At 41.0% G+C, this 13,888-nt stretch overlaps 1 protein-coding gene across 1 annotated transcript; it reads left to right on the top strand.

The window, feature by feature from the left end:
* Nucleotides 1-207: 207 nt before the first annotated feature.
* simc1 (SUMO interacting motifs containing 1) lies at nt 208-13,592 on the top strand. Its single transcript, XM_062425061.1, has 11 exons — nt 208-383; nt 509-647; nt 5,953-7,347; nt 7,454-7,701; nt 8,034-8,103; nt 8,239-8,399; nt 9,564-9,656; nt 9,807-9,938; nt 11,179-11,335; nt 11,634-11,718; nt 13,062-13,592. The coding sequence occupies exons 2-11, from the start codon at nt 516-518 to the stop codon at nt 13,271-13,273; spliced, it is 2,685 nt and encodes an 894-aa protein (XP_062281045.1). The 5' UTR covers nt 208-383; nt 509-515; the 3' UTR covers nt 13,274-13,592.
* The last annotated feature ends 296 nt before the right edge of the window (nt 13,593-13,888 follow it).

A 13,888-nucleotide genomic window follows, 5' to 3' on the forward strand; every position in this document is an offset into this window, starting at 1 on the left:
TACTTTACATACAAAATCATAAAAAATCGAAAACGAAACGAAATCTTAACTGCAGTTGGGTCCCTCTCGGTTAAGACATCACACTCCAGTAGGTGGAGGTATATGCAACTGTAGCTGGTTGTGACACAGAAGAAGAATGAAGGAGAAAAACAGGAAGTGTTCAGTTTCAGATCATGTGCCAGGTACAAAGTTCATCCAAAGAGCAGGTACTTTGGTCGATATATCATGTTATTATAATACACCCGGGAATGGATCCGCATTGTCGCATTGTAGTTGAAGCTAGCTGTGAAGTGTGAATTATGAAGACACAATATCATTCAAAACCTCCTGCAGCGTCAACTTAAGCTAACGATCCCAACAAGGAAATGCCACACATCTAAAAGGTAAAACAAAACAAAAAAAAAACATCTAAAAGGTTGAATTCTGTGTTGTCGTTTTGTTTTGTTTTACCACGAAACACGACGAGGAGTTTCACATTAACGTCAGATGTGCTCTCTGCTGTCTGCAGGACTGACATGGATGATGTTATAACCGTCAGCTCCGACAGTGACTCTGATGTCGAGATCGTTGGCTACTTAAAGACCAAGACCGATCCTCCGCCCCTCGCAGCGGTGCGGGTTGACGTCGGAGGGATCAAACTGCCATCGGTAAGTGGGGGTGAAAAGAACGGGTTACCATAGAAACGCCCTCAACATGTTACTTTAACTAATAACTTACTAACAAAGCCGATCTGAGCTGAGTTACATGTAAAGCCTAACTTTAGTTAATTTACTCACTAGCGCCGCTCTTTGTCAAGAAAACTCAACTATTGCTAGTTAGAGTGTCAAGGTGAGTTATTATTCTGACAGAAATAAGAGGAGTGGAAGTAACAGAAATTAGTTTGATAAAAATTACTTGAATTAAAAAATCGAGGGGTAAAAACATAGACTGTAAATAAAAAATAGAAGAGAACTAGACACAGCGTCAGAGACAGACTAACTCCTTTTGTAGGAGTTTGTCTGTCTGTGTGTTTTTCGCTTGTTCTTGACATTCCCATCAGTATTTTTCTATACCTGGAAGCTAACAGTGGTGAGGGTGATGCAGGGAGAGCTTGCACTGCAGAGCTGCAGGTAGGTGCTATATGAAGGGTCTAATGTCTTTTTTGTTTACCTTTACCTTCACACACCAGTTAGTTAGTGGAAATGTGGAAGGATATCACACTCGAGAGTAAAAACAAGTTGGCTTATATGTTAACATTTTTGATGCTGTTTTTGCCTTTCACCTTAACCTTTGCCTGTTCTACTAATTATTAAAAAAACACAAAGTTGCGCAATTTAAGTTAGTATAATTTCTCATTTTCTTGCACCATGGTTGGTGTGTTTTGTTCATTTTGTTGTATTTTACAACATTGTTAAAATAATTATTTTTTGTTGCTAAAAATTAAAATAATTCTTAGTGTGTGTTTCTTCACATCACATTCCAGTAGATTCACTATAATGAACCTACAATTGATCAATTTTCATACTGTCCTATATGAAGGATTGTACAGCTCTAAGGTCAGAATTTGAATTTGATTTAGTGTTGGCGAAAGACTTGACTTTGACTTGCAAAAAATTACTTGTGAACACCTCTGGAGTTGCACAGTTGGTATACACATTCAAGAGATCGAAAAGGTGTGCGTTACCGAATGTAGTGGGCCGGTCTGGTCCAAAATGCCAGGGCCGATTTTTTTGTCCCAGTCCGCCCCTGATTGGTAATATATCTCTTGTTATGTGTCAGATATATGACAAAATGTCAAAGGCAGTCACAGAAGTTCATCCAATCAAATGTGCCTTCAGGCGAGTCGCTAGTCACACCCATCATATAAAACAATACTTATATCTAACGAGGAATATGGAGGGACATAGAAAGAGATGTTTGTTTGGATATCAATGGGCAAAAACTTTGTTTTCATTTCCAAAACAATGTGGTTGAGGTCTAATTCATTAATTTCTCCCTTGCTCTATTTCTGGTCAAACAACATGTCAGGGAGGTGTGCGGGACCAGCTCTGTGTTGCACTAAACCCTAAGCCTCTCCCACTTTTTAGCGGTCCATTCAAATGCAAAGGATTTGATTTAAGTCCTTTAATAATAATAATAAATCAAACTTATATAGCGCTTTATGCGGTGCTCAAAGACGCTTTACAATTTCCCTATTTAAAGCTATGAAACAAATGTTTATAAGTTATAAAAGGTTAAAAAACAAACAAACAAAAGAAGACAAAAACAAAGGTTAAAAACATGACGAGTCCAGTGGGAGCTAGGAGTTGAAGGCTAGTAAGAAAAGGTGTGTTTTTAGTGCAGATTTGAAAGAGGAGAGGGTTGGGGAGATTTTGATGTGAGGGGGGAGTGAATTCCATAGGGTGGGGGCAGCAACAGAGAAGGCCCGATCACCCCAGGTCCGGCACTTAGTCCGGGGGACTTGTAGCAGGTTGGCAGAGACGGACCTGAGGGATCGGGAGGGGGCGTGGTGATGAAGGAGGTCAGCAAGGTAGGGGGGTGCTAAGTTGTTGAGGGCCTTGTAGGTGGTGAGGAGGATTTTAAAGTTGATTCTGTGTTTGATTGGAAGCCAGTGAAGTTCACTGAGGACAGGTGTGATGTGTTCTCTGGAGCGGGTACCGGTGAGGAGGCGTGCAGCAGAGTTCTGGACGTATTGGAGTTTATTGAGGACTTTGGTGGTGGTGCCGTAGAGAAGACTGTTGCAGTAATCGAGCCTTGATGTAATGAAAGCATGAATGAGTGTCTCAGCAGCGGTAGTAGACAGGTTGGGGCGGAGGCGGGCGATGTTTCGGAGGTGGAAAAAGGCGGTTTTGGTGATATGGTTGACATGGGGGAGGAAGGAGAGAGTGGGATCCAGGATAACTCCAAGGTTACGGATTTTGGTGGAGGGGGTGATGGTGGAGCCGTCAATGTTGAGGGAGAAGTTCTGAGTGGAGTGGGTGAGGGAGTCAGGACCAATGATGAGGACTTCGGATTTGTTGGAGTTGAGTTTGAGGAAGTTATTTTGCATCCAGGTCTTAATGGCAGTCAGACAGTTGGAGAGGGTTGAGAGGGTGGAGGCAGTGATGGTTTTGGAGGGGAGGTAAAGCTGTGTGTCATCGGCGTAGCAATGGAACTGGAGACCATGGTGACGGAGGATCTGACCAAGTGGAAGCATGTATAGAATGAAGAGGAGTGGACCAAGCACAGAGCCCTGGGGGACACCGTGGATGAGAGGAGCAGTGGCTGATTGGCAGTTGTTGATGGCAATGAATTGGTGTCTGTCGGAGAGATAGGATCTGAGCCAGGAGAGGACGGTGCCAGTGATGCCGAGGGTGGATTGAAGACGGGAGATGAGAATGGAGTGGTGGATCGTGTCAAAGGCAGCACTGAGGTCAAGGAGGATGAGGATGTTGAGGGAGCCAGTGTCAGAGGATAGCAGAAGGTCATTTGTCACTTTGAGGAGGGCAGTTTCTGTACTGTGTTTAGAGCGGAAACCAGATTGGAAGAGTTCGAAGAGGTCGTTTGAGTCTAGGTAGGTGATGAGTTGTTTGGCAACAACACGTTCGAGGATTTTTGATAGAAAAGGCAGATTGGAAATGGGGCGGTAGTTGTTAGGGGCATCAGGATCAAGGCCGGGTTTCTTTAGTACGGGGGTGACTGATGCAAGCTTTAGGGAGGAGGGGACATGGCCAGAGGAAAGAGAGGAGTTTACAGTGGTTGTGATGAGGGTGGTGAGAGCAGGGAGACAGGCCTTTAGAAGTGCGGTGGGAAGCGGGTCAAGGTTGCAGGTTGATGGTTTCATGGTTGAGACTGTGGAGGAGAGATCAGAGGAGGTGATGGTAGCAAAGGTGGAGAAGGATTTACCAGTGGTTAGGAGGGGCCCAGGTTCGGGACATGGACGGGGTAGGTGGTCAACTGGCTGTGGATTGTGCTGATTTTGTCACTGAAGAAGGATAGGAAGTTATTGCATTTCTCAACTGAGAAGGAGTGTGAGATGGTGTCCATTGGTTTGAGGAGTGTGTTAATGGTGGTGAAGAGGGTCCTTGGATTGCTGCTGCCAGACTGGATGATTTCAGAGTAGTAGGAGGAGCGGGTAGAGTTCAGGGTGTCTTTGTAGAGCTGTAGATGTTGTTTATACATTTCCTGGTGAACAGTAAGACCCGTTTTTGAGGCAAGCCGTTCCAGTTGGCGTCGTTTGGATTTGAGATGGTGGAGTTCATCAGTGTACCATGGGGCAGAGTGGGTGAATGAGACCAGTTTAGACTGAACGGGTGCAAGCTGGTCAAGGCAGGATGAAAGTGATGAGTTGTAGCAGTTGACCAGGTTGTCGGGGGAGTTGTTGTGGGTGATGGTGAGTTTTGAGATGGACTCAGAAAGACATGTGGAGAGAGAGGATGGGTTGATGGACTTAAGGTTGCGGAAGGTGATAGTGCGTTTTTGCTTCTCGTGAGGGGAGGGAGTGTGAGTTTGGAAAGTGATGGCCAGATGATCGGAGATGTGAAGGTTGTTACTGGCCAGGTGATTGATGGTGACTCCAGTGGAAAAGACCAGATCCAGGGTGTGGCCTTTGTGATGGGTTGGAAAATCAACGTGCTGGGTGATGTTGAAGAATGAGAGGATTTCCAGAAGTTCGGTTGCTGGTTTGCAGTCAGAGGAGTCAACATGAGTGTTGAAGTCGCCCAGGAGGAGAACAGATATAGCACAGAGCTGGGTAAGGAATGAAGATAAATCAGAGGGAAAGGCAGGGTCGGGCTTGGGGGGACGGTAAATGACTGCAATGACCAGGGGCTTGGGACCAGATAGTTTAAAAGAAAGGGATTCGAATGATGAAGGGGTTGGGATGGATGTTGCACTGGTTTTGATGTCATGGCGATGAATGATGGCAATTCCACCTCCAGTTCGACCATCCAGACGAGGTTTGTCAATGTAGGAGTATCCAGGGGGTGTGGCTTGATTGAGTGAAAAATAGTCCATGGGTTTTTGCCAGGTTTCGGTGAGACAGAGAAAATCCAGTGCTGAGTCAGAAATAAATTCACTGAGGAGAAGTCCTTTTTTATTAAGTGAACAGGTGTTGAGAAGAGCAAATTTCAGATGAGATGGGTTTCTACTAGTAGAAGAGTTTAAAAGACTAATAAATTGGGTGGAGAAGCGGCGAACAGAACAGTCCTCTCCATAGGTTGCCCTATTGCTTACAATTGTTCACCGCTCAAATATTCAGTTTCGCTGGGAAATATGTCACAGGACAGAAGGTAAAGATGTTTTAACTTCTTTATGGGGCCTTTAAAACCATATAAACAAAAAATACTTACTGGAAAAACTGTACACTTAACTCCTTGCAGTGTTTTTTAGGGTAACCAAATGTTGCGCAACACTTTTCTAGGTAACCAAACTTTCATGAACTGAAAACTCACCGTGAAATAGCAGCAGCTATGCCTGTACTCTGTGAAATTTGGGTTACACCATTACAGGTATGTCCCTTGGAAGTGTGTGAGTGCTAGGGGCTGTCCAAATCCCTAATTCATCAAGTCCACAAGGGGCGTCAATCAAACTCTCCGACCTCCAGAGAGTCTGCTTGGGGTGCAGATGTCACCAGAATTTGCTCGTGAAATTACCCATAATCCTGCAGCAATAAGCTATAAAGTGACATTGTAATAAATAATAATACTAATTTTTATTATAAATAATAAATAAAACCATTATTATATCACTAATATTAATAATAAAACAGACATTGGGCAAAAACATTTGGCCATATTGGCCAAGATAAAATAAAATAAAAAGGTTAGCAGTTTTTTATTTGTTCTATAGCTACTTATAAAAGTATCATGGGGGAAGAGGAGAAATATTTTTTGGAGTAAGGAGGATCAGAAGCCATGTTAATCTTCTCTGTATGTAAGCAGCCACAGCATTTACTGACATACTGTTTTGTTTTTTTATTTTTCCCTTCTTAAGCACTTAATCGAACTCACAGATCCAAGATGGACTCTTCCAGAACTGAAGCTGCGAAAAAGACGATATTCTGCTGCGGTGGCAGTGGTAGACTTGACTGAGAGCGATTCAAAAGATGGGACACAAATGGAGACTGATAATTTGCTACCATGTGATAGTCAAGTAAAAGAAAGTCAAAATAAAAATTCTACTTCAAACGAACTAGATTTTAATTTACAGAAACGCTCTTCAGGAGACTCAACTGTCTCTCAGCCTGTACAGGACTGTAGTAACCTAACTGCAAAGCACAGGCTTTTGGATTTTCAACCACAACGCCAAAAGGAGGACAGTAAAACACATCAACTTCAAACATCAACACCAAATGTAAAATTAGTACGAATGCCTTTTCTTGAAACTCATGTGACAGAACTGAAAACATCAACATATTCTGTCTATGTAACCAAAGATTGTACACAAATGTCATTGTGCCTTAGACAAATGGACAATAACACTTTACCACCAGAATGCATTAGTGACTTTAAGATGACCACATCAAATGGTCCTAACATGCAGCCTTCAGTGGATGAGTCTGCTCCTGAGGTTGTTGAACCTCTTATAGAAGTGGGACAACAAGAGAACAGTAATGAATTAACAAGCACGCAGTTACAGGATAAAATATCTCACTCTCCACAAAGCTCAGCAGACTTTCCCTGCACGGATAAAGGAAGCTCTGTCACAACCTTAAAGGAGCAAAGCAATCGAGATGATGAGAGGGGAGACTTTTGTCCATCCACGCTCATCCCGTCTCCAGCACCATTTGCCTCATCTCAAGATGAAGCACAGGGTTCCTTACCGAGAGAACTCAACTGCGCCGATGTTGTCCCGCCTGCCTTTGAATCAAGGACCGACCGGCTAGAAGTGAACAGATCAGAATCTAGACAAAGCCACATCTCTGATCACTCATCCTCTCACTCTCTTCCCATTGAACTGGACCCCTCTCAGCCATTTGATCTTGTATCTCCGCCCCACACAAGTCCTATATCTCATAACCTCAAGAGCCAAACTGACCCAATCCCCTCCTCTGAAGATACACAAGTTGAAAATACTTCTGAAAGGCAATTTGGGGAGGATAATGCTGATGAGGCCTCAAACAGTTTTGACTTGCGCTGCAGCATCTCTAGTGACCCTCCTCTGTCGGTGTCTAAAACTGAGGATGTGGATGAAGGCTCTAGGTCTGGGACATACAGAGGGGATCTGGGGATTGACAGTCCAGTGTCTCACCTTTGGCAGGATGGGAGTGATGGAGAAGTGAATGAGGAGAGCAGATATGATAGGGACTTCAGAGGGGCCAATCGAGAGGACAGGCATTATGTGTGCCCAATTATACTCAGGAAAATGGCAGGAGCAACTCAATCTCTGGTTAGAAACATTTCTCCAAATGTTTATATTTGATTTTATCCATTGTGCTCAGTAGCTCATTACACATGACATTATATATTTTTTTCTTTAAACGTTTTCTTTTTAGACTGACAACGAAGACGAAGAATTTGAAACTCCAGAGGTGCTATGCCGTCAGAGCCTGAGCCTAGTTTACATTACAATTGATGAGAACTATCCAGAGAGCACTTTGCAGCTCTTGTCTGATCTACTAGAGCCTGGTTATTATCCTCCCAAGGATATCATCTCCCACCTGCTGAATGGCATTCTGCTGGACCCGCAGTGTCCTCGTCACCTCTGTCAGCATGCCTTTAATCTGCTGATGAGGACACAGAGGTGAGAAAACCATAAAAATAAACTAAAAGACCCTCACTATACACTAATTTGACTTGTCAAACCAAGGAAAACATAGGTGTAAGTATTAGCAATAAGGTTTCTCAATAACAAAGCCCTGAAACTGGTTCACCAAAATGTAATGCAGCCATCATGAATTCTGTTAATTCCACATGTGCCTCACTTGCTTTGACAAGTCTAAAATGATCTATTGTAACATACTATGTAGTCTTTCTTATTTAAATCCCTAATCGGTCCTTTTCATCCTCTCTTCAATCCCTCATCTCTATTTTGCATCTTTGAATTCTGATATTACAGCTGTTTTCTGATTGCAGGCACCACATGGATGATAAAAACACAGTTCCATGGGACTGGGAGTTGTTGACCACAGTCATGGCCAATCAGGTACCACTACTACTTGACATTTGTGCTTGTCAGTATCATCTAGCCCTAATAGGCAGACATGTTTATAAAGTGGACAGCTTTTGGTGATTTCAGTAAACTGACATGTCCCTATCTGGGCCCCTCTCACTTCATTAGGAGAATACAAACAGACTTCGATGGGAAGTTGTTCGCATGCTCCTGGAGTACATTGTGCAGACTTTGGAGGACGACTTCCAGGCCAAACGTTCTATCTCTTCTCTTCACCACTCGATCGCCAAGGCAACATTGTCATGTGATCAGCAGTTTCCACGAGTCAGGTGATTTTGGTAACCAGTGGCCTGTATCATGAAATGAAATTTAAGGGTTAACCAGGAAACTTCTGAAGTAGCCAAGGCTTGTCTGTTTCATGGCAAATCCGCATAAAATTATATATTGCACAGCTAATCTTCAGAGCATGTTTAGGCCTGAGGTTCAGATCAAAACATATGAACTATTAATTTACTGGAATGTGTCAGAATTGATAACATTCCCACCAGCCTCAACATTGCTTTTTGTTAGTGCAAATGTTAGCATGTTAATATGCTAAGGGATGGTCATCATGGTAAACAGTTATATGCTAAACATCAACATCTTAAAATTGATCAAATTAACATGCTGGTGATGTTAGCATTTAGCCTCACAGAGTTGCTAGTGTGGCTACAAATTCCTAGTATTATCATGGGCTTATATTATGTAACTTTTATTTTGTGTTTTGTTATACTAATGACATAGTTTTCCTTTAAGGGGGTCAGTGGACAACAGCTTCCTAAATGGCTCAGTGAAAATATTTAGTAAAAAGAAGAGGAGTCGGTGCGCAGGTGGTCGAGTGGTTAGAGTCCTGATCGGAGGTCCTTTGCTGCATGTCACAACCCCCCCTCTCTCCCATGTTTCCTGTCGGTCTACTGATAAATAAATGCATCTATGCCAACAAAATCTTTTTTTTTAAAAAGAAGAGGAGTCTTTATTTTTGCCTTTATTTGAATCAGTAACTGGCAGAGAGGCCAACAGGACACAGGGAGAGAGAGAGGGGATTGACCTGCAGCACAGGTCCCAGGCCGGATTCGAACCAGGGACGCTGTGACTATGTAGGCATGCGCTCTAACCACTCGACCACCAGGGCGCTCCCGCATATTAAATTCTTAAACGTATGAGGATATACGGTCACCTTATATTAAAAACACTGCTCTCAAACCCCCACCTTTATTGTGTAAAATGGGAAACTCATAGCTGCATTTATCAAATCCTGACGTTTGATAACTTGAACAGAGTCCAGATACGTTAAATGTGCTTTATAATACAAGCAAAGCATGATATATGCAATACAATAACAAGTCACAAGGATGATTGCATGATAGTACATGACTACCAACTGATATATTTTATTTATAATTTTGGCACTTTTTAAAGTAATACCATTATGTGTTTTCTTGTATGCTTTCCAGGGAGGTCATTAAGTGGCTGTTTTCTGCCATTGTGAAATCAACAGAACATGGAGAGAGTAGAGAAGCAGCCAAAGACAAAGATGAACAAATCAGGTGAATTACAAAGAAAACTTTTAGAAATTAATCTTTTTTGCTGGAATGTTACCTTACTCAGATCTTACTCATGTATTTTATTTTATCATGACTGTCCATTCCACATTCAAGTTGTTGAAGCCTGTTTTTTTGGCCCTTTCTCCCCTACAGAATTGTGTCCATCCTTCAGAGGATGCTGTCTCTGGCTCTTGAGGTCGACCGCTCTCCAGCTCTCAACTCTGTCAAGTTGTCCCAGGAGCTCTTCCATATGTTCATCAGCAACACATCTTTACGAGCACACAGGTGAGGAGGAGAGATGAAAGTGAATAAAGCAAGTTGAGACCAAATTTTTGTTGATATACTGATTAGTTGAAACGCTTATCTTTTCCCATAGAAGCTGAAGTGTTAATTATAATGGATTATTTAATTGGTATGTTTTGTAGACAAGTTGGGAAGTGATTACATTTACATTTAAATTATACAATATGAGCATGTTTGTATAAATAGGTTTCAAAGTATCATATGTGTTAACTTAATATTTCAGCTTCATTCCCTCTTTAAATGATAAATCAATAATGAGTGGGTTCACAAAATGATTGATATAATGGCTTTTAAATGTACTAATAATTCCATTTACTAATGTATCATTTTACCATTTCCACTTAACCATTATTAATCTCCTGTTTAAACCTGCACCGTCTCTGTTCAATTGAACGGCATGCAGCCAATGACCCACAGTAAAATTGAAATTGGGTTCAATTTAAAGATTAGTAACAGAAGCTCTCATTAGCCAGCTGAAGAGAAAGTATTTCCTTGCTGTGGCTCAGTGCTCAAAGTGACGACTTGACTTTGATTTTAATTCTTAAAATGTGCTTCTGACAAGTTGCCAGTGGGGCATGCCACTGGCAATTTGACTGGTCAAGTCAGTTACAAATTGTCAGCTGTTCGAAATAGCAGTATTTTGAACAAGAGAAAGAGAGGATCACCTCATCAATTTGTTTGAGGGACAGTCATATCTGTATGACACAGCCCTTAAAATATGCAAAAGAACTACGGTCCAAATTCTCAACCTTTTCGTTTTTTGTTTTCACTGTTTCATCCACAATTGAATTGCAACTATAGCAAATAACTCACTATCACTATCCTTATTCATATTTGAAGACACTACAAAGTATCCAGCTACAAAGAAACCTAAAAAGCCAACAAGAAATACAGTAGTTGCTATGGTAACGATGCACCGACTCATCTAGTTGCGCTGGTGTAAACTGGCAGGTTTCAGAAGCTTGCAGACCGGTGTATTGAAATTAGTTGCAAGTTTCAACTGATCTCATTGCAAATCTTTGGTCTAAACTGGCCTTAACAGTTGTTTGTTAGTTTTATTGTTAGAATGGAAATGTATTTAATAATTTAACACCAATGTTTTAAATCCATCAATTAGGTCATTCATAATTCACCACAGAAAGAAATGATATAATTATTAAAATCGCACAGTCTTCCTCTTTTCCCCAGTTTTATCTTTGACTAATCTGTTCCTGACACCCAGGATGCTGTTGCTGGAGAGCCTGCAGAGCAAGCTGCTGAGATGTAAACTGTTGGAACATCTGTTGGACTATGCATGCCCACTGAAAGTCTCTGTGCCCATGTCACTCAGTCTGTTGCTTCACTTTCTGAAGAACTGCACTCTGACACCAGACCCGACGGTGAATATTATACTTGGCATAAAGACATATTGGTATCTTCTTTTAATCTTTAACTTATAAGACAGCATTTGCCCTTCACTGATGCATTGGTCAAATATTGAATGTTTTATGTATGGATAAGTATATCAGAAAAAGATTTTCGCAATATGGAATACATTTTGGAAACTCACCATGTATTTTTTGTATTTTCCTATTAAGAATTTAGAATGAAGAATTTTCTTTGATTTATTTTTGATAAATCCAATAATTAAGAGTAAGTGACTGTTCAGTGCATCTAATTCATGACTGTGCTTCCCAGGATGGTACTGAAAAGTGGCAGAAGTGGGAAGAGTTGATCCACCTCCTTTGGATGTTGCTACTCAGTTACAACAAAGCGATGAAAGGTGAGATTTTGATGAATACGCTGCTCATCATGTGTAGCTATGATGAGACAAGTGGCTCCCTTTTCTGTAAAAAATCTATGAGAACATAATTTTTAGTAGTGACAATTGAAGTCTCAGAAAGATTAAATAAATCATCAGCCTCTGTGTGGTATAGCTAAATAAAAGGGGGTCTTAAATAAAAGCAGATGGTCTTTGGAGCCTGTGGGAAGCCTCAGACTCGGGTAAATGTGTGATATGTGGTGTAGTAGCTACTATATGGGATTCTTCTGAAGTGTTTTATCTTAATCTTGTTTGTACAACAGAGGATAGAGAGGGTGAAGCTGAAATTTTTACTTTGTCTCAAAAGATCAAATAAGAATTGGATTATCCTGATCACATGGTCAAATTTCTTTCACTTTTTCTCTCTACTAACTATTAATCTGTCTCCCATCACTCATTTTCCAATTGTATATATCTAACTTTGGTTCATCCCTGGTAACTGTTGTGGACATATTTTAGTTACAAAACATATGACAGTAAACATATTTTTACATTTCTGTGCTTGTTTCTTTGTGTTAACCGTTGATTCTGTGTCAAGATTTTTGTAATGCCATACAATTCAACATATATTCTTCATAGGTTGGCATTGTAAGCACAGATTTTAATAGATAAAGACGGGGGACGAGTTAAAGGAAAAACTGGTACAGGTGTGAATGTCTTACCCCTACAGCGAGGGGATCCAGTGGCTCTGTTATGCTGTGGGGGGCAATTAGCTGACATGGTTTGGGTCCACTTGTCCCCTTATAGAATAGTCTCTGCAAATAAATACAGAGTTGTTCTGAGTGATCACTTTTATCCTGTGATGAAACATTTCTATCCTGATGGTCTCCTCCAGGATGACAGTGCCTTCATCCATAGAACATGAGGGGTCACAGAATGTTTTGATGAGTATGAAAATGATGTGAATCATATGTTATGGCCTTCACAGTCACCAGATCTCAACCCAACTGAACACCTGTGGGAGATTTTGGACCAATCTGTCAGTGCTCTCCACCGCCATCATCAAAACACTTAAAAGAGGGAATACCTTTCGGAAGAATGGTGTTTATCCCTCCAGCACCTTGAACTACAGTAGCATGTATGAAAGGTGCTATATAAATAAAGTTTGATTGATGATTGATGAGGGTTAAGAGACTGTAGAATAAATGCCAAGGCACATGTGGTGGCCCAACACCTTACTAGGACACTCCATGTTGGTTTTTCCTGTAATATGTCCCCCATATGAAGTAAATGAAATAAAATGACTTCTGTCTCCATAGACAACTTTGGTTTACTCCTAATGTCTAGGTATCTGTTACCCACAGGTTATCTATGCAGCTCAGCCACTGAACAGAGAGGCAGCGCTGGCACCTTAGTTTACAAGCCGGACGACATTGTAACAAAGCCAGCCATTCGTGAAGCTGTGGATTCCTTCTTGTCGAGATCCCAGGCTGACATCGGCCAAGCCATACCTCTCCACATGGAAGAGTCTCTAACTTATCTAAAGGACTTCCTGCTAGATGTCTCTCAGTGTTGACAACAACAACAACAACATTGTGTTTATTTTGTTCGAGGAATAATAGATAAATGTATATTTATTTAATATTTATATTTATGTTTTTTTGTGTGTTTTTTACTTTGCAAAAGAAAAAATATGTTTAATGGTGACCGTGTGTATTGTCTGTTGTGGCACTAGGTCACCAGCTATTTGAGAGATTTAAGAAGCTTTAATACATTTCAATCAATTGTTCAGATTGTTTTTTTACTGAATTTTGTCCCAGTATTACATGTGCTGTTAAAAGATTTTTCCACTTTTTCCAAGTCAGTAATGTTTTTAAATAAATGTCTTGCGGTAATGTCTGTCTTCACTTTCTATAATTATCATGTCTTTATGCCAACGAGACATTTATTGTCATTAAGCACAATCTTCCAGATGCAACCAATAAGACTATTATTTTGACCCTGCATGTATTGATTGATTGATTAGTCTGGTAACTATGCATCCTTTTTAAATAAGCCACAGTAAATTGATATGTGCTATCATATCCATCCATCTCATGGTCCATCACTCATCAGTCCAGGATTTTATTTACTCTTGTTCAACAGCTGGTTGGACGTGTACACGCTGACCAATGGGATGAAGCGCTGTTAT

This window comes from Scomber scombrus, chromosome 9, assembly GCF_963691925.1.
Source record: "Scomber scombrus chromosome 9, fScoSco1.1, whole genome shotgun sequence".
NCBI lineage: Eukaryota > Metazoa > Chordata > Actinopteri > Scombriformes > Scombridae > Scomber > Scomber scombrus.

Coding starts and splice junctions, on each gene's coding strand:
- simc1 (XM_062425061.1), top strand. CDS start 516: ATGGATGATGTTATAACCGTCAGCTCCGACAGTGACTCTGATGTCGAG. Junction 648..5,952: donor GAGGGATCAAACTGCCATCG/GTAAGTGGGGGT, acceptor TCCCTTCTTAAG/CACTTAATCGAACTCACAGA. Junction 8,400..9,563: donor CAGCAGTTTCCACGAGTCAG/GTGATTTTGGTA, acceptor TATGCTTTCCAG/GGAGGTCATTAAGTGGCTGT.